We start from the raw sequence: 24,626 nt of genomic DNA, 5'->3' as shown, positions 1-24,626 counted from the left end.
ACTGCTTGCAATATTGCACCAGAGAATAATTTTCACCAAATCAGTCAGAATGATGGTGGTCGTTGGTGGTTGAGAGTGAGTTGAACCTGGTTTACCAGTGCAATGCTCCTATCAAAATGACAAATTGTGATTCTGATTCTGTGGTATTGTACTGAAAAATTAGGTTTGAGGCAGCATTTTTAATGTCTTTATTAACATGTATTTTGGTGTTCTTGATCCTGCACTCCAATGACCATACTTTTATCTGTTGAGATAACATTCTTTTGTAATGTAGTCTGAAATATTAAAAGGGAAATGCTGATGATGCTAATATTTCAGTAAAACCTTTGAGCCAATCTTTTAATTTCATATCTTTCAGAAAACAAACTACATTTTCCCATGAACTTTAGACCAATCTTGTTATGCAGAACAGGGCTTTGCTTGGGTAGAACAGGTTAGACTACTGCTATCAAAAATATCAGTGGGTATTAGACTGTGAATAACATCTCAATTTTCAGGTGATTCTATGCTGAAGACAGTCATATTTAAAGCACACTGTTTTCTTTCCTGAGTCTTAACTGGGACACACCCAGACAACTTTCAGCCTGACTGTAAGCTATTAGCAAACAGATTTGTTACTTCTGTCAGGAATGTTATTGAGTGAAAGAGACATTTTTGAGTAAAATTAGGTCATTTCAAGGTTTTTCCCTTCCGTATTATTAACAGCATCTCAATACTGATATATTTACGTAACAGTGTTGTGTTATAGGGTTTATGCATGTGGGACTTACCAGCAGCTGGGCAGAACCCATACAAATGGTCCATGTCAAAGTCGGGCGTCGTTGCACACCAGAATAGGCCATCAGACCTGCCAGCAGCCGTGCACTCAGCATACAACCTACCACTCAACAGGAAGGGGAAGGCACACGGAGCTCCGTTGGAATTTCCTAACAATGTAAACAGATCTGAGGGGACAAAAGAGAAATTTTAATATAGCTGTGTGAATATATGTGTCTGTACTCTCCATAAGACTGCCTGGAGAGAGCATTACAAGTGTTACACAAGAGTGACTGGGGAGCTGCTATAACCAGCAATGTCTTTCATGGAAGTTCTTGGTAGGTATTGCAATTTACTGTTTGTTTCTGGGGTACATCATTACCTGTACCAGCTGGAACTTGAGCAGTTTCATGCTGTAGCCTACTATGAAAGGACTGTAGTGATTTTTATCTCATATATTTAAATATAATTTTCTAAAAATAGTGCTATCTTTTTATCATGTGGCTTAACTTCCTATCATTCATTAAAAGGAAACCATTGATTAAATTGTTAAATGTTGTGAGAATTTTTGGCATCTGAAATCTCAAAGCGCAACTGAAGGTATTATGCATGGAATTATTTCCTTACATTTAATACTGATGTATTAAACTTAGAGATTTTTCCCTTTCATCCAGTAATACTAATACAATCTCACTATGCAGTTAAAGAAAGTGCTTTGATTACAGAGTCACAGAATCACAGAACGGTTCGGGTTTGTAGGGACCACAATGGGTCATCAAGTCCAATCTCCCAGCTCAAGCAGGGCCATCCCAGAGCATGTGGCACAGGACTGTGTCCAGACCATTATTGAATATCTCCAGGGAGGGAAACTCCACAACCTCTCTGGACAATCTGTTTGGGTGCTTGGCAAAGGAAATTCTTCCTCATATTCAAGCGGAACTTCCTGTGCTTCAGTTTCTGCCCGTTGTGTTATTGCTACGTGCCACCCAGAAGAGTGATTAACACTAACAATTAAAAATAACCTACATCTACATTTGTTCTAAAAGTAAAGAACAAAAAATATGCAAATTTTCTGCACAAACTGCATTCTGTCTGAACCCAAGCAGCTGTGTTTCTCCAGGATGGAGGGATACAGGCCTGAATATGTGAACTAATCATTCTCTAGTCAGCTATTGCCTCAGGGGGAACAGCTGATATCAGATTAAGGGGAGCAGAAATCAAAAGACCCTATCTCTGATGAGAAACAAGTGGATTCAATAAACCTTCAATATTAATGTTTAAACTTTACCTTCATGGCCTTGAGAACACAAATCATCCATGGTTTCATAGATCTTCCATTTATCCATTGCCTCTGATCCTGTTTTCAGTGCAATATTTTCTCTTCTTTTGTCAGCACTGAGATACAAATCTTCCCCTTGAATTGCCAAGGCCGCATTTTTGCATTCCCATTTCTGGAATTCACTTTTCTTGTTGCATGGGTACAGAGAAATTTTAGCCTGGTTTCTCTTGGAGGGCACTCCCAAGCATTGTGCAAATGCCATGCTCATTAGCTGATGATCAGAGACCCACCTGAATTTTTGTAAATCACTGTTTTTCTTGCAAGTGGCTGTTGTGACTACCTCAGAACTCTGAGCAATTAAACAGAACTTAGTATCCTCATTGTATATTAAGAATATATCCTTGTCTGTAAAACAAAACATTCAGAATAGGAGGTTAGGGTGAGCACATGGTGAAGGGGAACTTGTGAGGAGAAAGATGTGCTGTTTATTCTATGCTGATCTGATTCATGTCAGGAGGCTGCAAATATTTACAAGGATCAAATGGTATTTTCAAGACAATTCATTCTGGGAAGGAAATGTAAGTACAGCTCAGTAAATACATGTAAACACAACATGGAGGAATAAGAACACATAAACTGCATCAGCTCAGCTTCAAAAATGTGATCATAATAATGGAATTTCATCTTCTCCTGAAATGTACATTTCATTCAAGATGAAGAGACCTTTACTGAAAATTTGGAAGTTGGCCATCACTATTATGCATTATAGATTTAGCTCCTGTTACATACTTCTCCGTGGGGTCGCATTTGTGCTTAATACAGTTAGTGAGTGAGCCTTCTGTGACTCTTGCTCCTTTTGGAATTGACATGTTCTGTTATGTTTTGGGGATTTTTTTGGAATTGAAAACCATATAATGGTGGCTTGTTATCTTGCCTTGATCCAGTATCCTTTCATCAGTATGTCTATCACAAGAAGTCAACATAATTCGCACAATAAATCACAAACATTCTCACAAGAACCAACACCGAGGAGCATATAGATTCTATAGGTGTGGGCCTGCATGCCTGTGCATTGTAAATGCCTCACATCATAGTTAACACTCCCAAAGGGTTATAGGTAGCCTAATATAGTGATCCACTGAGATAAGTAGGCTCTGCTGGGAAGGGCTGTCCAGAACTGCAGATGTGCTGTGACGCACAAAGCAAGTCTGCCTGGGCACACAGCTGCATGCTCTTCAAAATGTCAGGTAGCATACAGCTCTCACTGGCTTTGGGTCATGAGGGGTTGAAATTTGGACTACAAGGAGTATTCGAGGACCTGCAGAACAGGAGAGCAAGATTTTGTCCTTCAGCCCTCTGTGCCTCAAATTCACACCTGGAAACAGAGATGCAGCATCGCTGCCATATCCATCTGAGAGAATTACTCATAAGAGGCAGTGAGATACCCCTCCAAACACTAAAGTCTCTAGGACAAGTGGGATGTTAGGTCAAGCCAATGTTGGGTAGTGAATGGGAAAAATTCTGGGGGGTTACGATGGAAAGAATAGCTCTTGAGCTCTTCCAGAAAGTCCCCGTATTACTTTGACCAGCTCCATAATATATAGAAGTTTCACTTCTGCAAATCTAAATTTGAAGCTGAGACTTAGTTTGTTCTTTCCTTGTCCATTTAGGCAAAAAGTTTTAAATATTATTAAATCTTTTATTTCTTACTGCTCAGTAAATAAATGCTTCGTGTAGTCCCCTAAGTACCAGCTATTGTCCCTCGTAGAATTTTTGGGTCTAATGATAGGAGTTCTTGCTGGAAATTGTGAGGTTTCTGCTTTTGGATTGGGTTCCCACCTCACAGAGCAGGAGGGAGACCCTCTTTTTGCACAGGGTAGTGCTGTCACAGCTCACATGGAACAGTGTTTGCTTTTGGAAGCTGTGATATGTACCCCACTCCACAAATCTAATGAACTGAAGGATAAAGAAAACACATCTTTGAACATTATCATCATACTTACTTCAAAAGGGAGTTGTGATCTGTGTTTGCTCAACTTCAGAGCCTTAACTGTCCCTCTCATCCTTACCCTAACAGCTGTGGTGGTTATTCCACAGCTGTTCTTCACTATCATATATTTCTAATATGTTTTTTTCACTGGCATCTTCTCAGCCACAGTGAGAAGCCACATCTTATATCAATCCACAAGTTCCATCTCATCCCACACAATCTCATGCTAAGGCTAGGAGAAACACATACACCACCCTATTTAATTCCTTCATCCTTTTCATTTTTTGTGAGTCAGTCACATATACAGACAAGGACTATGGAGCACACTGTGAAGTCCATCTACTTTACAGTAGCAAACATAACCAATAAACAAGTTGTACCCAAAAGGCAATCTTTATTCACATATGTGACTCTCTCCTTCTGATTCCCAGCTTTACCCCATTTTGGATATTACCCTCTCTTTAAAAGTAAATCAACATGTCTGTATCTGCCTTTTGGAAACTTCTGTGAACCATTCCCATTAGGACAAATATGAAATGCAGAGTTGTAAAGCTGTGTAAAAATCTTAAAGATCCTGAGAAACCAACAAGACAACAAAGATGCCCACTTTCACATCCACTTTTGCAGGGGATAGGAAAAAATAGACTCACCGAATGTCTGAAAAGCAGTATGAACAAATGAGAGGAAAACTAAAACTGTAGAAAAGGTCAAGTATTTCATTCTGTCTTCTTATTCACAAAGAGAAGAGATGAAATAATTGCTGTAGTAGAGGTCCTTAAAGAATCAGTTCGCACTGGCTCCTTCTCAGTTTTGGAGATTTTTAGTTGAAAGAGAAAACTGGGCTCTAAATAAGGAAATATCCTGTCACATGTGGTATTTTGAAATCTATAAGTAATTACAAAATTCAAACTTTGCATCTGAAAGTGAAGTTTCCATCCATTCAAATGCAAGTGGCAAAGTTTGAACATTCCAAGATCATTCCACTGAATTATTTTTAACTTTCTTGGTTCTGTGCTGGAATTGTAACATTCTGACCCTCAAAGACAAAGAAGCAGGCAGTGCACTTTAAATGGATGTAGCTTAAATGTCATGCATATATACCTGGGAAACTCAGAGAAAAATATATGCAAATTTCTTAGCCATATAGGTCTTCACTGTTGCAAAAGATATATTGATTTCATTTACTGCAGTGAGCAATGCTGGCTATTTCAGTGTGAAAAATTAACCCACACAGGACAATTTAATTTTACTTGGTGACTTGATAAACTGGGTATTATGTATATACTTGCCTTTTATCTATCCAGTGTATCAGCTAGTAGAACTACTGTGCTGTTATTTCATGTGAATTTATCTTAGAAGAACCAACACAAATTAGCCAAATCTTTACAAATCTTTTTGATTTTGGCAAAAAAACTGCCTTTCAAAATTATTTCATCCATTAAGTGCAAATGAATTTTACTACTTTATTCTTTCTTTGTACCAAGTGTAAATGAGACAAGGGAAGAGTAAGTTTCAAATTTTACAAGTGAGCTTCATTCATTTATTAAGTGGAAATGAACTACAGCTATGATGCACAATCCCTTTGTTATTTTGAGAAAAAGGGAGGAAAGAAATTCAGCTGAAATTACCCTTCAAATTTTGTCTCATTTTTCTTAGCTTAATTATGAAGACAAATCTCACCGTATTTTTTGCAAGAGCAAAGCATCACTTCATAAGATAGAAGAAATTCATTTGCACAATACAGTCTTTGGAGCTGTGTAATCTAAAATCTAAAAGCTGTGTAATTTAAAATAATGTTATTATGTTGGATTTTTTAATCTGTTTATTCTTTTAATTTGCTTTGCCTTTATCATTAGCCATCAAATAGCACTGAATCCAGTTCAGTATTCACAAAAAAAGAAAAATATGTGTATTTTTTGTAACTTACATGAAGGGGGAAAAAGAAGTTGTAAGATTAAGAGGGCTGTCATTAAAAGTAGTTTGAGTACAAAATGCCGTTTATTCCTTATCCTCTGCAATACGTTTTGTTTAATTGCCATATCTACATCGTGTCAATCCAATGTGGTGTGACATCTCCTCTGCCGTTCTTATGCACTTTCTAAAGGTTTGTTGTTCCCAGAGACCCTTGAGATCTTTATTTCTTCAGTATGTCAGAGACAACAGAGAACTCATAGGAAACTTAAACATCTCAGTAAACCTCTAAAACATTTCACTAGCAAGGCACTGCTGTGTGCCCCGCGGTTTTACGGTCCTGTAGCATGGACACAGCGCCCAGCTATCAGTCCATTTATCAGAGAGGTGGAGGACAGTAAGCAAAGGTATCCTAAAATGAGTGATCAAGTGGAATAAAACCAGGAATGGATTGGTGACTACTTTATAGTTTATTTATGGCTTTTTTAGTCATATGCCTTGCTCATGTTTCTGCGTCTCCTCCTGTCAGCCTCTCTTTTAAGGAAGAAGACACATTAGATCAACAAACCATATATCACCTCCACATGCTAATTAAACACTGAAGTGTTATTATGCAATATATAGATTGTTTATTGATATAGTCTCATGCTGATAATTGATAAAAACCATTCAAAGTCATAGAATAAGACTGTGTGCAAAGATTTATTTGTTTTGCAAAATCCAAGTTGAAGCCATGAACGAAGGACAAGTATTTGCATTTCACTTATAATACTATAGCAAGGAAGATATTTATGTAAAGGGTGTAAGACAAGGGCAGCAATGGGGAAGAACAATTCATGTAAATCTCTGTTTATTCCAAACACCACTTTAGTAACAGTGTGGATGCTTCAGTACAGTATGGTGAGATACTCTCAAAGTGCAGGCATTAGGGCTGAGTGCTCTGCAAAGAGTGCTCAGTTTTAGTCTTGACTCTGTATGTGACACTGTCACAAATTCCTAAATAAGTGACCCATATCTTTTAAATCTAAATTCCCACTAGTTATTTTCCATGCTCACCTAATTAGCCATTTTGTACAGTACAAAGTCAATAAACACCTGAGAGTATTTATTGCAGAGCATACAGCAATAGTTCTCAATCTTTACCAAAGGAATAACTGCCAACGTAACTTCACAGTAAAAGTTACATGCACCTAATAAAGACTAAGGTTTCCTTTAGTTCAGCTATATTTTTTTTCAGCTTAACCATTTAGTTTGGCTGTGTTATCCCATCAGACAACACTGTGTTCATTTTTTTCTTTGTTGTTGGTGGTATCACTTCCATTGTCCCCTGCAGTCAGGGCATGGCTGTATTCCAGCTGTCTGCTGCCCCACCTCAGCTCTCTTCCAGTTCCACTTCCAGTTTTCATCTTGAATAAAAAATAAACCATGAAGCCCATCCCTAATAAAATGATGAGGACCAGAGTAAGTAGTATCCACATATTCAGGTGACCACTGGCTTTGTCCTTTTTGGCATCTATAAATAAATAAAAAGCAAATAGAAATGAATGAACTGTAGCAACAAATAAATATAATAATATTGAAAACTACAATATCTCTCTTAATTACTCAGGGGAAAATCTGTTATAATATCTCTGTGTCAGTCTTCCTCATAGATCTTACCATGCAAAAGGAGGATCAGAGAGGGGGTGACCAATTTACCAAAGCATTTGATTATCTTGGGGTTCCCTAAGTGTCTTGCAGATAATGATAAATTAGGCTGGGAAAGAATTCACTGGTAAGTAAGTAAATTAAGCTCATATTTAAAAAACAAAACAAACAAAAAAAAAACAAACCAAAAAAAAGACCCGAAATAAATAATATTAAATTCAAGCACATATCTGAAATTGTTTGGAAGGTGAAAAAAAATCTTACCTTCCACGTTTGCAGCTGCTTTAAGAATAGCTGTCAAAGATAAAGACAAATGTTAAGACAAAATCTAAAAAGGTCACATTTTCTTCCTGACAGTTGCTTGTTAGCAAAAGGTCTGGTAACCTGCATATCATCATCACTTCTGAAAACACATCTGCTAAATTAAGAGAGCTGAAAAGGTGCAAAAGATTTTTAACCCCATATTCCCTTCAATAAAACGGCAGTGTTTTGCATATTAAAGCCCCCTTCTTGCTTCTTTTGTAATAACCAGAATATCTCCAAGCACTGGTAGTTTCTGACTGTTTTAAGTGGACTCTCTCTTCTCCCCTGATTAATTAACCTTGCCCTTTTCACCACGTCTGTTTCTCGTGGAGACTGGGAACAACTTGATCGACTGCTGAGGATATTTGAGCTTTCCTGTATCGCACACAATTCTTTTGAGACCCAGCAGGTCTTAATTTACCATAATTCATTTGCATGTGTAATTACACGTAGAGGCTCAGGCTTTCTTGTGCAGCGTTTCCCGGCTGTGCACAGAGGGCGCCATCCGCAAGGCTTTTCCCGGCGGCTGGGTGGGAGCTGCTGGGAGCTGCTGGGAGCTGCTGGGTGACGGACACGGCCAGGATGAATCTGCCCGTGGGAGAGTGGGATGCAGCAGGAGCCGGGCTGCTGCAGCAGAACCAGAGCAGTGCGTTGAGCTCAGGTGTGATTGCGAGCACGAAGGAAAAGCAGCTGTTAAATTTGTCCCTTGAAAGGACGCGGAGCTGGCTGTAGTGGAATAAATATCTGGTTGTGCTGGAACGCCGTTCCTCTGGAGAACCCGGTGTCAGGGAATATCCTCTGTACTTTGGCATTGCGCATCAGGGCCGCTCAGAGTCAAACCCGTCAAATAAACTGTGTGGTGATAGAGAGTTTCTGCTTTCTGACATGTTTGGTAACAAAGAACTGTCATTCAGCAGTGTCTGCTGCCTGCAAAGAAAACTAGGCATTGTCCTAAAAGCAGAATTTTCCTTTTGAGATCATGCCCTCAACACTGGTGTGACTGCTGCTTTCCCCACCAACTGCAGGTTTGCTTTGGTGGGGAAAGGACTGAACCTCAGAAACATCCTGAACCTTGGGGTTGTGAAATAGGGCAGGAAATTGGATGTTTTTGCAGAATTAACAGTTAAACTCCAAAATACCACATGGTTGTTTGGCTCACAATATTCTGATGTTTCTACTTCCTGACTAAAGCAGATGGTGCTCAGTTATACAGAAACAAAATATTAAAAAAAAAAGGAAAAAAAAAGCTAACCAAAACACTTCTACTCTTTTCAAAGGTCACTATGTGCTCTCTGGATTGCACTTCCGTTTCTATTTAAATAGAATTGCTTCATCCATCTCTTGCTGGAACAGCATGTATCATACTACAGCAAGACAAAGAATAGCAAATTATTGATGCCACTCTTGTTCCATAGAAAGAAAATAGGAATGTTAGTAGAAAAAAAATGGGTTTATGTTGGAGGGGAACGAAACAACAAAGGAGTTTAAATTTTTTTCAGGAATTATTTATGATTTTTACTTATTAATTGAATAGTCCTCACAGAATGTAAGAAAATCTGAGGTTATAAAGCAAGAAATCATAAACAGGGCAAACAACAAAAAAAATTGTATTATTTTTGTCTGAACATTGAAACATTTGTATCAGTCCTTTGTAATGATCATATTGTGCTATCACTACTGAAATAAAACCATAAATGGAAAGAGCAAATATTAAAGAAGTCACTTACTCTTTGGTTTCTTACAAATAAAACCCTTTTGGGAAGAGCAAGGCTGGACACTCCAGTTGCCGGTGGCCGCAGACAACTCCACGCAGAAAGCCAGCTCATCCCACGAGGGCTGCCCCTCACCCCAGTTGACAAAGTCTAAGGCACTGTTATCTTGCCAAAGCAGCTGCCCTGATGTTGCAAAAGTTAGTATCAATACTAATAGATCCACAGGAAAAGTTTTCACCTTAGTGAATATTAACATAGTATTATTTTGTTCAGCCTAATAAGGCAATATTACTTTCTTCAAAAATTCCACCTGTTGTTGTTTTTGTTACATTTTATCTCATTTGATTCTTGTCTCAAAAACAATATAATTGCTTTCCCAAATTATGATTTGCAGATTTATCAGTCATTTATATTTCTCCCTATTTTTCTCTAGGATATTAAAGTTTCAAACTGAAAAAAGCTTAATTCAGACTTTTGATAAAAAATTTCTAAATTATTATTTCAGCAGCACTCAATGAAAATCAAGCAGCTTTTACTATAATGCTTAAACATATGCTTAGTTAAAAATGAAAACTTTTTTTCATAGACCCTAACAAAAAAAGAATGCTTCAATGGGATCAAAATAATCTAAAATCAAACACTTTCTGACTGCTTTTAGTCTGGTAACAGTGTTTTCTTCCAGATGCATGTTTTCTTCTGCATGCTTTAGCAAGCAGCCTAATTTTTTCCATACAGAGTCACAGATGAGCTTGATGCTGTGGGCTCTGGCTGGACTCTCACAGGTCCCGCATGAGTGTTCCCCAGCCATGAGAAGATGAGAGCCAGCCAGGACTTGTTCCCAACAGGAAAAGCTTTCTCAGAGACCAGGAATACGAGAGAACCTCAGAGAGGACTGAGGTCTGAACTTCTACTATACTTCAATTGGCTGCTTAAAACCTATTTATTTTATTAAATTTTTGTCCATTTAATAAAGTCTGGTTATGGTTATTTATAGAACTTAGAACAGTTACCATTTACATTTCTGTATATTCCTATCCAAAAGCCGCTTGTCTTGCTTGTGTATAAGTCTGCATGTTCTATTAAAAAGTTTGATTCAACCACATCTTCTATGGAAGTCAACACAGCACCTATAAAAAAAACAATGGAAGAACATTGGAGATATCCCCAACATAGTTACAGCTTTTGAGATAGGTTAAGTTTAATAAAAAAACCTCTCCTGCTGGTAGGGAGTAAACAAGAATTTAAATAGAGACAACAAGGTAGTGTACAGCTGTAGGGGAACAGCCCGGACAATGAGAAAGGTCATCTAAAGTGAAAGACACAAAAGCACAGTGAAGATGATGACTCTTAAACACCAGACAAAGTGCACTGTATTTTCAAGTGATTGGATGTTATTTTTCATAGGAATTATGAGTGATTAATTATTTGTTCTTCATGGTTTGACAGAATAACATATAGCATGAAATATTATTGTGTAACAAACAAATTTGCAATTCAAACTGATGTATTAATTTTTCTGGCAATGGTGGTAGAGTAAGAGGGCTAAGAGGATCTAAAAAGATATGAAACAAAGGATTCCTTTCTTTTCTATTTCCTGGCCTCCTGAGACATGCATGAGATAGCCAATGACTCAGCAGCAAAGGTGAAAGAGTGCCAAAGTGCTGCTCCTATCTTGGTCAGGAACAGATGTGTCCAAAGACAGGGAGGGAAGCATTTTCCGTCCCTGGGCTCTTCAGTCTGCCAGGGAGCCTTACTGATAGAGCAAGGGCTACCAGGCAGCACATGCAACCCCTGTCAGACGACACAACCCGCATTAAAAATGAGTGATGGTTATTGCGATATTTACTTCATATTGTGTGGGGAGAGATATGGAAAAGAAGGAATAAGGCCAGAAACAAGTGGGGTTTTTAAAAATCGCATAAAATTTAAGATGTTACTAAAAGGAGAAATTTTGTGAATGAAGAAATATAACAAGAATCAAGCACAGCTGGAAAAATAAAACTAGGAAATCTGATCACCTTGAATTCAACATAACCAAAAAACACATAACAATAAAAATAAATGAGACATTTATTCCTTATTTTTCATATTTGTAGATTTTGCATTATTACTTTCTAAGATTTTTTTTAAATAGTCCTATATTTGGGTAAAAATAATAATTACCTGATTGAATGCATTGAGTCACAGACTGAGCCCAGCTCATTTCATTGGCATTGAAGTTATAGCAGTGGCTTCGGAAAGGAATCCAAGATATGTGATCAGATTCAGGACAAGTTCCAGTATCCTGCGGGGGATCAGAAGGAAGGACATCTAGAAGAAATGAGATATTATAGACGCTTTCATTCAGTAAGGATTACAGTTCTTCATATATGAAATCAAGTATTAAAACCACCTTTTCTTTAAAGTACTTTAAGTATTCTTTGGCACACAGTGCTAGAATTATCAGTGTTAAAGTCAGGGGTGACAGTGAGGATCAGGACTGGCCAGCCACAAGAGGATGACTCAGTGTGTACCTGTGCTCTTCTGTGTTACTAACTTAATCAAACTTGTACTGTCTCAAGGATATTTGAGTGTTCAAGGATTTTTGTTCTAGTTTATTTTGTTATAACCAACAAATTTATATAAATAAAAGAAGCATTAAAAAGCAGAAAAAAAGCCTCCTAGAAAACTCCCAAACTCTCAAGAAGTTCTAATAAGTTTTCTTTTAAATGAAATATCATATAAACCCTAGTTTACTGTAGAAATCTCCTATTTAATATTTTCCTCAAGATAACAATCCTTACATAAAATTTCTGAATATCTTTATATCTGACAAAGCATGGAATAATCTGAGGCTTATTGAATATTTATGTGGTAACCCCTCATTTTCCTACAAACAATGACATTATGGAAAGAAATGGCGACATTGTCGATTAGTACATGTGTTTTTAAAACAAAAGTTGCAAATTAATAGCTATGAAATTCAGAGCATGGCCTAGAAAAGAAATTAAAAAACAACCAACCAACCAAAAAAACACAAAAACCCAACCCAACACAACCCCAAACCAAACCAAACCAAACCAAACCAAACCAAACCAAAAACAAACAAACAAAAAACCCCCTCAACCCCCCAAATAAACTCTGTATTTTCATTAGGTGTGTGTCACTAGAGCTAACAGATGTTACTCTAACACAAATGAGAAAGCAAAGAAGCTCGGTCCCATCTTGAGGTTTGCCTGCAACTTTTACTGTGTAGTATTTCTCAGTGCTACCCACAGAAACCCTATGGAGTATGAACTTTTGTTTGGGCCAGTAACAGACCCTTTTTTATATGATAAAACTCTTTCTCCTTTACCCACATTTTGGAATCTAATAGTAATGAAGTAACAACCACTGTAGGAATGATGTGTATATGTCAAAGAAAAAAAATCTGTTTTATACTCAGTGGATTTCATCAATTACAGACCTTCGCATAAAACCCCCATCAGCAGAACCAGTTTTACACTCTAGACTCAATGTGAAATGTCTAATGTTCCCACAATCTCTGTGATCTGTCTGCCTGCTCCCATGGCAGCTATCACTCCAGCCCATTAAAATGGAAGGATCTTGGCTGGTGAATGTCAACTCCATCAAAGTAAAACATCTGAATGCAAAATAAAGGTATTGACATTACATACTCAGGCTTATTCCTCAATATATACTTAGACATTTGCAATTCAGTCAAAGCAGATAAAGCAAGGTTTCTGCCATAAAACCAAAAGTCATTGCCATTGCTTACCCTCAGATTCTTTGCAGACAGGAAGATGTTTTTCATTACAAGGTGCTGTTTTCCAGCTCCCAGAGAGTGCTAGATAGACACAGGCTCTTTTCTGTCTTGGTTCTCCATAGTCCCACTTAGAAAAACTTATTTTCCTTTTATCGGTCCATCTATAATATCCATAATTCTAAAATTGAAACAGACATTTAACATAACAGTTCTACACTCTCATTTGATGTTTCAGATAAATGCAGTTATACAGAAGCACATTTTCAAAGTGATACAGGCAGCTCAGTTTGTACTGTGCTAGTACTGTTAAAATACTGGTTGAATCAGGACTCAGCGACATATAAACAAGACACAGCAGTATGGCTCGCATGCTGGAACAGCCCATGGAAGTGTTTAGAAGGCTAAATAATGCTCCCTGGGGACTCAGTCCCTTGTGGGGCAACGTTGTGAGGTGGAATTCCCATCCCAGAGGAGTCAGATCTCCATGAAGAGCAGCAAGACCATAGGAACATGAAACCTGTAGAAAGCTTGGGTGGAAATGGGTCTCAGAGTTGGCAACCAAACAAGGACTCTAAGCTCCAGCAGTTTTGAGGAGAAACATTTAGGAGTAAACTGCAGCTATCACTATGAGATACCTGAGAAAATTATTACTTTTTAAGAAGAAAATGAGAAATACGCTGAGCAGGACTTCTTGAGTCTTTGTTTAGTCTTCCCTCCTCCCCTTTTTTCTTTTCCAGGAAGAATCAGAAGAATTACAAGGAAAAGCACACAGACACAGACAATATATTGCTGCCAATAAGAAGAGGGGGATAAGATGTGGTCTCACTCCAGTGTATAGCTGTGTCAAGAGAGGTGCCAGGTACACAAGGTCATACTGAGCTTGGCATCATCAGGGCAAGATCAGTCACTTCCTGGGGAACAGGCGGAACCACAAAGCTTCACTCTGCAAAGTCACGGATGGCTCATTTATGAGTACCAGGGGAATGTCTGGTGATTCAAACTTGGTCAAAATGGAATTTTAGCTGCTTTGTAAATCATACTTCTGTGACTGTAAAAACAACCAACTTTGATATCAAGTGGACTTAACACTATTATTTTGGTTTGGGCAGAGATGCCCTGTGGACTTGTGCAAGTGGAAGGATTTATTTTAAGGTTGGTGACTACCCATCACTTATGTGAGCATTTGGTCTGGTGGGGGGACACATACTGTTAGAATAGTGGAAATACGTATTGTTCAGCAACAAATTCATTGTTTCAGACAATGTAGCCTTCTGAGGAGCTTTATCAGAGTGTTGCTGCATCATATAACTGGAAATGCTATTTTTACACAATATTTATTACAAGTATCCCTAGGTATACTGAATTTCAGACATGTTTTGCTATGTTATATATTAGAGTGGAATGACAACTAGTAAAAACAATGAATGGTTAAGATGATTATGACAGATGCAAAAGCTTTGTTATTATCAAGAGGTTTTAGTCAGATCAAAGAACAATGCAATAGAAACATGATAGTTAAGTGCATTTAGCAACTGCATATTCACTAGGGAAGCTGAAGCTCAATTTGTCACTCAGTCACAGAGCTAATAAGACTGATTCTCACTCAGGTGTTCCCTTACAAAGTGGTGGAACTTGATTTCAGTATTCACTACTTCTGGTACAGTATAACTTTTACTGATTTTCATCTTTGGGACCTAGCAGGTGTAACAAAGAGTGTATGCTCAAAGGTGTGTGGTTTGGCCTATAAACCCTTCTGAACCAAAATGTAATGGAAAAGCTACAGCTGCCAATGATCAAGAGGCACTAGCCCTACTGACCATCTTGGATCCTTTGAGTAGGGGTCACCTGACCTAAAAATGGCCATCTGAAAGTTTACCAGATGTTTTTACCTAGGTGTCCAAGATTCCCACAGAACTAGTAAAGAGAGTCCAGCACCGCCAAAGGTTCTCATCCTTCTCCATTGCCTAAAATGGAGTTTAATGATTTAAGATAGATGAAGTCAAAAGATGTGAGACTGTCCACCAGTCCTAGGTTTCTAAATCTGTTCATGCTACAATTCTTCTGCTAATAATAACAACATTTAACTTTACGAAATATTAATTTATTAATCTTACCACATTGCTGTTGAGCCCAATCCATAAGGGCTCTTCATATTGCACTGCCCGCAGCAGCAAGAATATATTACTGTAATAATCAAAAATGCTGGCAAGCTCTGAAGATTTCTCCTTGCATGCTTTTCTTGCTTCTTCCCAATCCATTTTATAAGGAATGATTAAATAGCTGCTGTTACCATAATGGACAAAATCAGAATCTGGACCACTTGTGGGATGAAACAGTTCAGGCTCTGTAGGAAAGAGGTACAAATTTGAGAGGAAGAGGAGAAAACAGTGAAAAATTACTAGGTACTGGATAGCAATATTGCTTTTGAGTAACAGATGAATATGGTGTGCCAGCACAAGCATCAAGTAACAGCATTTCTCACACAAAACCAAAGAGAATTATTTTAATGGCAATTTGGAATTATTTTAAACTATGGTGTAAAAACACATACAGGGATTAGAAAGAGGCAGAGAATGAGCTGTGTGTACCTATAAACAAACACTGACCAGATGAAATGATGTGAATACTGGTTTCACCATGATCCTCCCCCAGAGCTCTCCATGTCCCCCCACCTCAGTGCAGGTGAACTTCTTCCCAGGCACGAGCACAGGACTATCTCCATACTGCTTCAGTCTCAAAATAATTTTTTTCTAAGCAAAGTTTGTGGCCCTGCTGCTACATCTTTCCCTTGTAGAATGAAGTGAAAAATGAAACTTTATTTGTACCTTAAATTATATATGCAGAAGTAGAAGGCAAAGGCCTAGAATTAGTGATGGGGACAGAAGAAAAGACATAAACTGGCTTTGTGTTCAGTCACTGTTGAGGATGCCCTGGCAATTTTTTTTGCTAGTGTCACCCTCATGCAGCTTTCTGCCCTTGCATGGGACAGAGCTGTGAATCATCTGACCCAGCTGTGGCTTCTTCCTCTATTTTAACTTGCTGCTCAGCACTTCCCTGTTTTTGTTCCTGCAGACTCTGCAGTGTAGCTCTGCTCCGGATGTGTCTCCCACCCTAAGGCTTCGTGAAGAAAACTGGAACTTTTTCCCTTCTGAGTATTGCTGTCCTTGTGTTAGGAAGGCCTTTCTAGAGACTGATGAGCCAACTAATCAGTTTAATTGGCCTCAGTTAACCCCCAGTTGGAGGTCACTGAAGGATTTGTCTTTTTGTTTTGTATTTGCAAAATAACTGGATTCAGGCTCCTAGATCTACGATAATTGGGTAAAGCACAGATGACTAAACTTTTCTGTTAATAGAGAAAACAGACATTTTGAAGGCATAGCCCTTCTAGGAACCTGGTTTGGGCACTTTTCTTATGATGAAGATGGTGAATCCTGTCTTCAAAGTGTCTATATGCCATGTGCAAGCATCTGATTAAGTGTGGATGTCTGCAGGGTAGGCAATGTTGGCTTTTCTGAGTGGTGGTGGGTGTGCTGATGGGGAGAAGTTGTAAAGCAAAATATTTTCTATAGTCCTTTATCCCAGAGTGCCTTTTTGTCTACTTTCCTGAGCCAGGAAAGTAGCCCTGCTTCTCTCACCCTGCCTGCTATAGCCACAGCTGTGCACTTACAACTGAGGACTTAAATGGACGGATTTTTCAGTAAATGTTTTGCAACAAAAAAAAGTGAAAAATAAAACTTACCACTGTCCATCTGGCAAATATAGCTTTTTTTATGCTGGCAGTCAGTATTTTGCCATAATCCTGCATCATCTACAGATCTTTTTGTCATTTCAATACAATCAGTCTAGCGCAAAAATAAAAAATAAAATTATTGCTGATAAAGTGCAAAATTCCAAGCAAAATAACAGAAATAGGTATGAGGACAAAAAGCTAATAGCTTTCTTTTCTAATTTTCTGGCTCTTCTTTTCATGTATTGCTTGTTGGAAATTAAATGCATTATATTATATATCTTAAGCAAATGTACTTTCATTGGCAGATTGCTGCAAGAACTTCTGTCAGTTTATTAAAATTCCTTGGAATGCATTGAAGTTATTTTTACTATGTAGTTAATGGTAATCTGTACTGAATTTGTTGAAGTTTCATTTGGATTCTCATCATGCAAGGAAAAACTATAAACCAGAATAAAAATCACAACTAATAACACTGAATATTTTCAGTAAAATATAATAATTATAAAAAGTGTAATTATTTCTAGTGGTAAAGATAGTAAAGCATTCCTTTTCTGCAGTTCTAGACTTTGACAAAGGAATGAGATTAAGCCTAGACTCTAAACAGGTCTATTAATTCCTGAGTACAGCTTTAAAAATTTGATCTTTGAAATATTCAGTTGCCTTCTGCTTTAAGCAATTGAAAATAAGATCTTATCTGAGACAGAAGTTAGGCTGGGTACTCGAACCTTGAGTATGTTATTTATGTTATGCATTTTCTGATTTATTTCTCTTTACCTGTATTGTAATATACTTCCAGTCAACCCTTGTGAATTTATCTCTGAATGGGAATCCTCGTGCCCACTTTGAATAGTCAAAAACGCTTCCATCTGTCCATAGATATGTATCCTCACTGTTAATATCATTCAGCCCAATCCATGTTCCACTGGCAATATCGTTTAGGTGGAAGGTGAGGAAGGCTAATAGAAAATAGATTAAAAAAATAAAACAAAAATACCTGAGGATTTTCGTCTCTTCAAATTCAACGTAAATCAAATTACAAATAAAACAACCAATCATCTTCTAAATATATTGGAAATACCAACTTCAGTATTGTTTGGCTATGAGCTAATGGTAAAAGAGAAAAATTACAATAGGTAATCAAACTGAAGCAGTTTGATTTCAGGGAAAAAAAAGAGGGAAAAAAGGAAAACATTTTTGATTTAAATTATTTAGGCTGCATGGAAATATTATAGAAATCAGGGCCAAAAGTGACTTCAAAAGTATTGTCTTTCCCAAGGGAGCATCACCTGCAGATATGTAATTTCTGGTTGATGTTTATTTAATGTCTAGCTTGAATATCTGTGAGCATTTCATGACTATAAACTATTACAATTTATCCCATCTTCCAAGGCCATGGGGAACAGAATATTCTGTTCCTTCCACATAAGATGTTTGCCAAAACTTGGGAAGTGTCATAATATCTCACTCCAGCCTTCCCTCTGGATCAAACACCTCCTGGTCTTCCCTCATAGATGATGCAATTTAGATCTGGGGGTCGGTTCACCCTCATCCTTAGATGGTGACGTGTGGTTTCATCCATAGTGCTGTAAGGCTCAGATGTCATACCTTGCACTTGATCACTGTGTATAGAGGCCAAATTTCCCCCTAATTCTCTACAAACACTTCTTGCTGAGTGCCAAGTTAGTTTCTCATCTTCTCTGGATCCAAATATTTTATAACACTGTGGAGAGAGTAAAGAATTAGACAGACTTTCAGGTGGCAAAGAATATTAAAACCATTGATCTGGATTAATTCCGTGCTAGTCCCTGCATGCAAAGAGCTGCAGATGAGGGATCTGATGAAACACAAAACTGTCAGCCTGAAAGAAGGAGACCCAGCCAACCCCAGAGATACGTGCACAGTACTTAAAAACCTGTGGAGTCACTGCTGGGAAAGAGCTGACAACTGCCAAAGCTTTTGAGGAATTAAGTTACTGAAAAGTAGAATTTTTGGGGGACTGGAACTATCTCCTGATTGTGAACCTAATTTGAAGCAGGTAATAATCTCTCAGGTCAAGTTTTTTCAATTAAATACCACAGATGGAGAGCTCATATGAGAACTCACATGAGTGGAACAGCATCGGGAACAAGTGCCCTTTTGTATGGAGGTTTTTCCTAAATACCAGTGTAAAATATTTTTTGTGTGGTTGTGTATCTTCTGTGGGACAGAAGACATGGCTCCTCTCTCTTCATGCCCTTTGAATGCATAAAAACTTTTCCTATTGATTGCATTGTGGAATTGATTTGTGGTTTTCCTCTGTTAGTCTGTTTGTTGGGGTTTTTTAAAAATTCATATGTCCGGGTTTTTTTGCTTAACTTAGCAGAAAGCAATGCTTGGTTTTCTTTTATATTTGATTTGACATCTATTGCTGTTCGTGTTACTCAGCTTAAGATGAGTTGCTGTGATAGCTGATTACTTATGAAAAGTGTGACCTTTTGTTTTTTCATCTGTCTTACTCAGAGAAACAGGGTTACACTTACAGATAAGGATAATGTATCGGGATTTCTAAGTATGCCTAAAATAAGCAGGAATATCTAGAAACTGGGAAAGTAACTATGGCTAAAGGCACAGAGACATTTATAAAAATTATAACTTCAAACATAAAAATCACTTTCTTTTGAGATTTAGTTACAAATTTGCCAACCTGAAAATTCACTGCACTGCTAACTAGGATACCACTTAGTAAACTGGTGTACAGAGGAATTTATTTAATGAGATAAAAGGATAGTTGTTTTCTTCACCTATAGCAAATCTGCTAAATATGGCTGAGATTTATTACTGTACCTTATTGTTAAACAAAAGCCAGGTTTCAGGACATCCTCCCAGAGGTGGAAGTACAGTAGGAGCAAATCCTGAGTAAGTTGAATTGTGCCTTTCACAGATAAAGGCATTTTTCACAGCACAACTTACGTCTTTCCAAAAGCCTGTAAAGAAGTGGAATACATAAAATCACTGAAAATATTACAGAATACAGGAAAACTTGTACAACCACTGGAGCAGTCAGGCCCAGATGGCATTCATAAAGCACAAATGAAACACATTTACCTAAATACACTCCTCCTTCCTTTACAATATGCTTCTTTCCTAAAAGTGATAGCACTGTTTCAAACTTGAGCATGTTAAGAAAAAATGTCAGTATTATTGAACTACCTCTTTGTGGGGTAGCTTCAAATTTAAGTCTGTACCAAACATTTTGGATTTTGATGCTAAATTTAACCCAAATATTTCTTGTTGCTATTTTACTCACCAAAATCCTCTGACATTATCACACAGTTTTCATCATTATTTGCAAAACTGGGTTCATTTGGAGCCCAGGCAACATAATTCACTGGGGTGTCATCCAGCCATCTGGAAGAAACAAGGGGACAGTGTCTGCCAGACAGACATCTCAGCAATCAGCCAGTCACAAGGTCTGTTTGGGCAGAGGGCTACACAAGGTATTAGCAGTGACCAGAGGGCAAAGGCTCTACATATCCTGCAGAGGACACAGCCACAGCATTACTGCTGCTCTCATCTGTTTAGTACTACCATATTCCAGGCAGTGTATGGACATCCTTTAAATCCCAGAAAGATGTCCTCCTGAAAGTCTTCTATAAACAGATTGTTAAAACAAGTTTCCTGACAGAAATTTCAGAAAGCTGTTGGGTGAGACACTGCTTATGCTTCTTGCTTCCAGCTCACATAACTTGAACCACTTGGGGTTAATTTGATTTAACGCTTTCACATACATTTTATCAAAACCTCCTGGCCCTTTTCTGTAGCCACTGGAGATCTGGTCAGAGTAAATCTCACCCTTAGGTTGATGTCAAAAGTGGATCAGGTAAATAATATCCTAAAATTAGCTGCTTCCTTTCACTGTTTATGCAGGGTTGCAGTTCTCAGTGTAAGACATAAAGTGAGCTGCATCTTAGCCATTAATTTTTATTGGGTTTTCTCTCCCAAATTTGGAAGGAAAATGCATTTCTCTGCTTAAATATAGAAGAATGTAACACTTCTGATGTGAGACAGCTCCTGAAAACTATCCAGAAGTCAGTTGCCCAACAAGTTTCATTTAACTTGTAAGACGAAAGTGCACACAGAAGTGCTCCCTAGAGTGAGATGAAATTACCATCATTTGTTGTCCATTACATTTTCCTTTACTCACCTGAATCTCTGATCAAAGCTGACAACTAAGCCAATGAAATATGATTTTCCTCTGTGTTTTGTGTACATCTAAAATAAAAGTAATTAATAGTTAAGCAATAAATTGTTCCTCAATGTCAAGCAAAAATCTGAAAGCCAATTAACCATGCCTGTGATTTTTTTCCCCTTTTTTTTTTAGAATTTGAGCCTCATATAAGGAAACTGTAGGTTCAGACTCAGGTTTCAAGCAAGCAACAGGTATATGTGGAACATCCTGGAGTGAAGAGCCCTCTGTACAGGAAAGCAATTGTCACTGTGCTGAACACTGCATATATTAGAAGAGATGAGCAACCCGGGCCAGAACTATCCTTCTCTGCACCTTTAATATTTGCATGCCATTTTCCTCTACCTATTAAAAACAATGCCTTTTTTTACAGGTCCTGAACAAATCTATTGCTCTATAAATAAGTAATGTAGGAAAATAGCTCAGGACTCCAGCCTTGCTAAATATTTAGTATGTTCCCTTTATTTTATCATCTGGTCTGCTTCAAAATGCAACTATAATTAATAGGCTTTCTGCTTACATATTGCCATAGAAATCGTCTTTTGCTTTCTTTCTCAATGACAACAAGATCTGCAAAGTTCTTCTGACAAATTCTCCGTGCTTCTGCCATATGGACATGTTCTTTGCTGAAATAGTACTGCTTATTTTCATATATAATCCATCCATCACTGGTGAGTTGATAGTCTGAAAGATAAAGAATCATATATAATATTTTCCTATCTGGACTGTACAAAGTCTGAAAATTGTACAGTAATCTTTGTGAAAGAGAAAAGAAACCTACCAAGTCTGTAGTTTGCTTCAGGCTTTACCAGTGTACCTGTAAAATAAAAGATTGTAGTAAGCAACATCCTAAATAAAATAAAAAATTTCAGAGAGATTTGCTTTATGTAGTTTCACGTGCTTTGTAAAATAGAGGGAAAAACCAAACCCATCAAGCAAACTATGAATTAGCTAATGCATTTTCAATAATTTAGAGCATGTACTGCCATATTAAATTATGTATATAATTTAGAAACATTTAGCTAATGAAAAATATGTACTTTACAGTAACATATCTCCAAAAGAACTGTATCAAAAAGTCCAGGATTCACAGTAAACTTGTAGTAGGTTAAACAAATATTACTTTGAAAATTTATTTTAGTATTTTCACTTGACATGCTATGATTAATCTTTTTAATATTCTTGGGACTAGAGCCAAATAACATAATCCAATATAGTAAATTCTAAATCTTGCCTGCATAGTAGTAGACTACCCACAAGTACTGAAAACTTAATGCTGTTTTATTGTTAATATCAGGCATAACTTCCAGTGCCTCAATGAATTCTTGCTTTCCTGATGACTTGATGTCTACTAGGACAGTCTGTTTTTAAGAGTCATGGAGAGCCAATAGATATTGAACCCAAGTTTCTGGTTACAGGCTGGACCAGGAGGAAGCAAATTAGCTGTTGCTATTCCCAGAGCCAGCCATAGCCTCTCAAAGGAAGTTCTGCTTTCATAGGAATGCCTGTTATTTTGTACTTCTGGACTACTAATTCTGTTGCTTGCTCCATTTCTACTGTGGTTTCATGGCAAGAAACACAGTGTTATAGAAATGACAGAAATAATTTGATGAGAAATAATTTGATGAGAAATAAGCAAAAAAAAAAAGAAAAATCAAGTCAAATTATTTTGGGGTCTTTTAAACGCTTTCTTCTTAATTATTGAGAGAACAATAGAACTAAAATTATTTCAATATCTTCATCATTAATTTATATACTTCTGGTCATTTTGATTTTATTGTTCAATGCTAACATAACTGTAACATTCATTGTTTTCGAACAGCTGGAATAACTTTTGTAAATGTGTGTCTTAAGTGAACATAAGGTAATTCACTTCTGAGCATGTCTTCTCTCACATTGATCATCACAAAATCTAGATTCACAAGATCAATTTCTTGAATTTTTCTTGCTTTTGAAAGTTCATCTAGGATCAAGATAAGCTGATCAGAGTCTTTGTGTTGTGTTTTCTGAACTTCTGAGTAATCTCACCAAGAGCAGAGAGCCACATCTGTCCAAAGCAGCATGCTCAGTGTGCCCAAAAGGGCTGCACAGGATGTGCTGCTTCGAGCTGGTGTGCAGAAATCAGAGCTTGGATGCTGTGTTTGTGTGACTAATCTACCAAAAGTGATTCTTCCTTTCTGGTTAAGCAATTTTTCAATGTTACCATGGTGCCTCATTCACCCTTCAAGGGTTTTGTTGGCAGAGTCATCAAATATTAGATACACTCAGTGTTTTTATATAACTGCTTATCCCTTCCCCTCCCTATTGTGCACCCTAGTAGTTCCCAGTGTGCATCCAACTTTCTTCTCATTTCAAGAAGGTTTTAAAAATCTCCTTCTCCATGGAGATGCATACAAACTGTTTACAACCAGGAAGCAGGGATGTAGAAGTAGGACTGAGTATGCAAAACAAGTTCTTTCACTATCAGCTCTCACTTGAGGTCTGCAGCCCAAGCAGACCCCATTTTCATCTCCTCCTGGTGGGCACCCCAACATCTGTCAGGTCCATTTTGTGGGCCTGGCACCAAGTGTAGGAGTCTTGGCATTGGGACCCCGCTTCCCAGGCAAAGCTGGTGGATGCAGGAGTTCACCAAGGTTACGCCAGCCTCCACTTTTGATTATATTAGGTTTTCAGAATTGCTGGTTCCTATAGCAACTGATCCCTCTCTTGGTTCCCATTACTTGTCTCACAGTGGGAAGCCAAGCTCTTGTCCCTTTTGTAGGAAGAATTCTCTTGTCCGACATCTACGGCTATCCTGGGTAAGCCTGAAGCAGACAGAAATAGAGGGAGGAGATGAAAGGAGAGGGGATAAGTACCTTTGCTTTGCAAATTTATTCAACCCATGGCAGAAAGAGATAAAACTAGAGATGAAGTAGTAGGGACACTAACATCCTGCATCCAAGGACAAGAGAAATATCTCAATTCATTCTTCTTGGTTTATGTGTTGCCTTCACTGCAACTGGTTTTAAAATGAACAATTCCCAGTATCTTTCTTACGTTCAATTTGTTTAAATCCATAAAATATGCTTTTTAAACTTGGGTTTATTGCTCCAATTAAATGGGGAAGTAATAATACCTTTTTTTGTTTCACAAATCCAATTAAGGAAATGTTCACACCGCAAGTCGTTCCAGCGCATTTGGGGTGATCTATTAAGCATAACACAATGCTCAAGTTCACCATGGTTGTTGGGTTCATTTTCATCCCAGTTCTCATAAATTACCTGTGTTGGAAATACATATAAATTACTGAGTGATTCAACCTGAATAAAAGTAATTGAGATTGCCATGG

At 37.7% G+C, this 24,626-nt stretch overlaps 2 protein-coding genes across 5 annotated transcripts in view; both read right to left on the bottom strand.

Annotated features, from left to right (window-relative positions):
* The window catches only part of LOC104689215 (macrophage mannose receptor 1-like), a 35,634-nt gene extending 30,780 nt beyond the window's left edge, over positions 1-4,854 (bottom strand). For both annotated transcript variants that reach the window (XM_010399252.4, XM_019285460.3), the window contains exons 1-3: positions 4,676-4,854; positions 2,045-2,440; positions 771-944 (exon numbers count right to left, since the gene is read on the bottom strand). In XM_010399252.4, the coding sequence (XP_010397554.1) occupies positions 771-944; positions 2,045-2,440; positions 4,676-4,745 (640 nt within the window). In that variant the 5' untranslated portion in view covers positions 4,746-4,854. The remainder of the gene's footprint in view (positions 1-770; positions 945-2,044; positions 2,441-4,675) is intronic.
* Positions 4,855-6,542: 1,688 nt separating this feature from the next.
* The window catches only part of LOC104689214 (macrophage mannose receptor 1-like), a 33,814-nt gene continuing 15,730 nt past the window's right edge, over positions 6,543-24,626 (bottom strand). For all 3 annotated transcript variants that reach the window (XM_019285463.3, XM_010399251.4, XM_019285464.3), the window contains 16 exons: positions 24,414-24,558; positions 22,080-22,115; positions 21,819-21,982; positions 21,257-21,324; positions 20,360-20,460; positions 19,897-20,036; positions 18,679-18,793; positions 17,848-18,029; positions 17,083-17,185; positions 15,458-15,687; positions 13,356-13,521; positions 11,762-11,908; positions 10,609-10,725; positions 9,614-9,781; positions 7,848-7,877; positions 6,543-7,449 (listed from right to left, as the gene is read on the bottom strand). In XM_019285463.3, the coding sequence (XP_019141008.2) occupies positions 7,205-7,449; positions 7,848-7,877; positions 9,614-9,781; positions 10,609-10,725; positions 11,762-11,908; positions 13,356-13,521; positions 15,458-15,687; positions 17,083-17,185; positions 17,848-18,029; positions 18,679-18,793; positions 19,897-20,036; positions 20,360-20,460; positions 21,257-21,324; positions 21,819-21,982; positions 22,080-22,115; positions 24,414-24,558 (2,157 nt within the window). In that variant the 3' untranslated portion in view covers positions 6,543-7,204. The remainder of the gene's footprint in view (positions 7,450-7,847; positions 7,878-9,613; positions 9,782-10,608; positions 10,726-11,761; positions 11,909-13,355; positions 13,522-15,457; positions 15,688-17,082; positions 17,186-17,847; positions 18,030-18,678; positions 18,794-19,896; positions 20,037-20,359; positions 20,461-21,256; positions 21,325-21,818; positions 21,983-22,079; positions 22,116-24,413; positions 24,559-24,626) is intronic.

This window comes from Corvus cornix, chromosome 2 (genome assembly GCF_000738735.6).
Source record: "Corvus cornix cornix isolate S_Up_H32 chromosome 2, ASM73873v5, whole genome shotgun sequence".
In the NCBI taxonomy this organism is placed as follows: Eukaryota; Metazoa; Chordata; class Aves; order Passeriformes; family Corvidae; genus Corvus; species Corvus cornix.
Note: the sequence above shows the minus strand (reverse complement) of the source record. Positions and strands in the feature narration are given on the sequence as shown.